Source organism: Octodon degus, unplaced genomic scaffold (genome assembly GCF_000260255.1).
Source record: "Octodon degus isolate 3935 unplaced genomic scaffold, OctDeg1.0 scaffold00515, whole genome shotgun sequence".
NCBI lineage: Eukaryota > Metazoa > Chordata > Mammalia > Rodentia > Octodontidae > Octodon > Octodon degus.
In genome coordinates this window covers 55,814-58,721 of record NW_004525091.1, presented here as the reverse complement: position 1 = coordinate 58,721, position 2,908 = coordinate 55,814, and the positions used below count along the sequence as shown (strand labels likewise).

Sequence of the window (2,908 nt, the reverse complement as noted above, 5' to 3'; positions counted from 1 at the left end):
CACTAAGAAGAATGTATGCAGTGTGTTAATTATTGAAACTGTCCTACCGATTTGATTTGAAACTGTCTCATTGCTATTTGTTTATCAATAAAATTATGGCAAAAAAACAAAGGAAGGACCATTTTGAATCTCTATATGCAGAATAGATAGGATAGATAAACAGTTACTTTCGCTTAATTCAATGAAAGGAAAGATTTGTACTAACAGTGTTTGGGCAGAACATTCTGTCTGCATCGTGTACTATAGATAACCACTAAGAAGGCAACAATGTACACTGTATTAATTATTGAAACTGTCCTACTAATAAGTTTTGAAAGTGTCTCATTGCTATTTATTTCTCAATTAAAAAAGGAAAAGAAAAAGAAAATATCTTGTAAATGAACAATGAAGACACCAAAAAGAAAAGACAAAATGCATCTGTATAACTATCCAAAATATTTTGAATATACAGGAAAAAATGTTGTTCATTTGAACACTATATATTCTTTAGTTGTGTCAGAGAAGGGTATTTCACTGTCATTTAAATATGGTAGGTGCGTGTATTCAGCAAAATATTCCAATATAGTCCAGTAGGCCATAATAGTAGTGGGTTTTCCATAATATTGGCAATGTCAGAAGTTGTTGACTTCAGGCTTTTACAGCTCAGCATATTAATATGGCTTTACATTTCATACTTCGTTTTTATACTTTTCTGCTGGATCGTTAAGACCAACATAAAGCAAGACTTACATAACAAGAAAAGTAACTTTGGTATCTGATAAAATTAATCAAGTCTACTCAAGATTTATCCTGACCCTGTACCACAGTTGGTAGATCCTTTGTGAGTGTCAGCCATGTGCATTAGTCATGGCCATTGCTTGACCAATTTGCTCTCTGTGAAAACCTGAGAGATCTACAATCAGTGGTACAGGATCTCAGGATAAATCCTGAGGGGATTTCACTGACATTATCAGACCCAAAACCTACAATTCTTGTTGCATAGAGTGGAAGACCCAATGCTATTATGGACTACTGGACTCTTTTGAAATATTTTGCTGAGTTAATACACCTATAATATTCAAATAATGGGACTAAACAAAAAGGGGGACACAGATGAATGTTCATTTTGTATCTGTGTATTCAAAATGGCTAGGATAGATATGTAGTTACATTCTCTTAAGGAATAGAGGGATTTGTTCTAATGGTGTTTGTAAATAGGATATCATGTCCGCATCTTGTACAGCAATTAACCACTAGGAAGAATGTATGCAATGTGTTAATTATTGAAACTTCCCTACTAATTTGGTTTGAAACTGTCTCATTGCTATTTGTTTCTCAATCAAATTATGAAAAAAAAAGAAAAAGAAAACCTGAGAGAATGTTTTATCTCCATATAATGCTCCTTAGGCACACTCTACATCATGGATCACATTCCACTGTGGCCCCATAATCTCCTTGATCAGAAAATTTGGAACACAACTCAGTTACATGATCAAACTACATTTTTAAAAATATTGGCATCCTGCTTGCTATTTAATGAATGCGGCAAAGAACCAATATTTGGATATATGTGCTCATAAAAATTAAGTTTCTCACTCCAGGTATGGAAGGTTAGTATAAGTCAATGAAGTTACTGACAACTACCTGACTTTCCTCAGACTCCCTCTTCTGTATGCAGTGAGAGCTGTGATCCTGGATTCAGGAAATCTCCACAAGAAGGAAGAGCGGCCTGCTGTTTTGATTGCACCTCCTGTTCAGAGAACGAGGTCACCAATAACACAGGTACAAGCAGAAATCATCCACAACCTATCGGTCTCTCATATTTGGTTCCATCCATCCACAAAATGTACAAAATCATTGAAACAAAACAAAATTAAAAATTTTCTTCTTGAGTTATCTATTTACTGTAATTTTTGAACTCCGTGTTCTTGCCTCTGGGAAGAGAATACTCAGTCTCTTAACCTACGCTTTATCATTTTTAGTTTTGTGTTTTTTACCTGCTTTGCTCTACCTTAATAATCCAAATTTTGTGCTGTATTTTGTTTCCTTTGTATTCTGCATTATATAAGGGAATGGCCTATGAATGAACAGCATTCACAGTATTTTTAACAGAGAATTTTATTTCATAATTATTTAAAAAATCATAAATACTTAACATACTAAGGATTCTTGTCCCAAATATATTTTTAGGATTTTTTTCTGTATATTTGTGTGTGGGTGTGTTTGTGTGTGTATTTTTGTCTGTGTGTGCATGTGTGCAGCTTCTCACTACAGAGCTAAAACTCATAGTGATCCTCCTTATTTGTGCCTCCCTAGTGCTAGGCTTACAAACGAGTGCCACCACATATAGAATACATCAACAGCTCAGCAGGCACGGGAGGAGGACTGGCATGGGATGTGGTGCCAGGAATCAAACTCCAGTCCCAGTGTTTACCTAGACAAGTGCTCAGTCCGCTGAGCTATACTACTGGACCTGTCCCAAATAATAAAACATCAAAATATAAAGCAAAAACAAACCTGACAAAAAAATTTACTGCTATTTTATTTTTTCCTCATTAAAATGAATAAAAATTTTTGTAAAATAAAAAAGGAGGCAGACAAATTAACACTTATACTCTAAGGAATTTTAGACAACAATTAGACTAACAATTTAGATCTTACCAAAAGGAAATCTTGCAAATCGAGCTTACAATGCACTGGAGTGAAACGACATATAGACCATAACCTTTGTAGACGTTGGCAGTGGAATCAAGGGATCTTTTCTTAGTTGGTAGTCATTAAAAAGTAACTCTTCAGAGACCCAGTCCTAGCCCAGGTCCAGTGAGTGTGCGGAGAGTTTCCTGCTACCCTGCGCCAGCGGGACCAGTCCCAGCCCAGGCGCAGCGTGGGCCGGACCCTCTCCCAGCCCCTCGGGCCGCCCCCCACCACT

The 2,908-nt window shown here is 36.3% G+C and overlaps 1 protein-coding gene across 1 annotated transcript in view; it reads left to right on the top strand.

Annotated features, from left to right (window-relative positions):
- The window catches only part of LOC101574256 (vomeronasal type-2 receptor 116-like), a 39,329-nt gene that overhangs the window by 22,190 nt on the left and 14,231 nt on the right, over positions 1 to 2,908 (top strand). Inside the window, 1 exon segment of the mRNA XM_004648650.3 lies at positions 1,638 to 1,761. Coding sequence (XP_004648707.3) covers positions 1,638 to 1,761 — 124 coding nt within the window.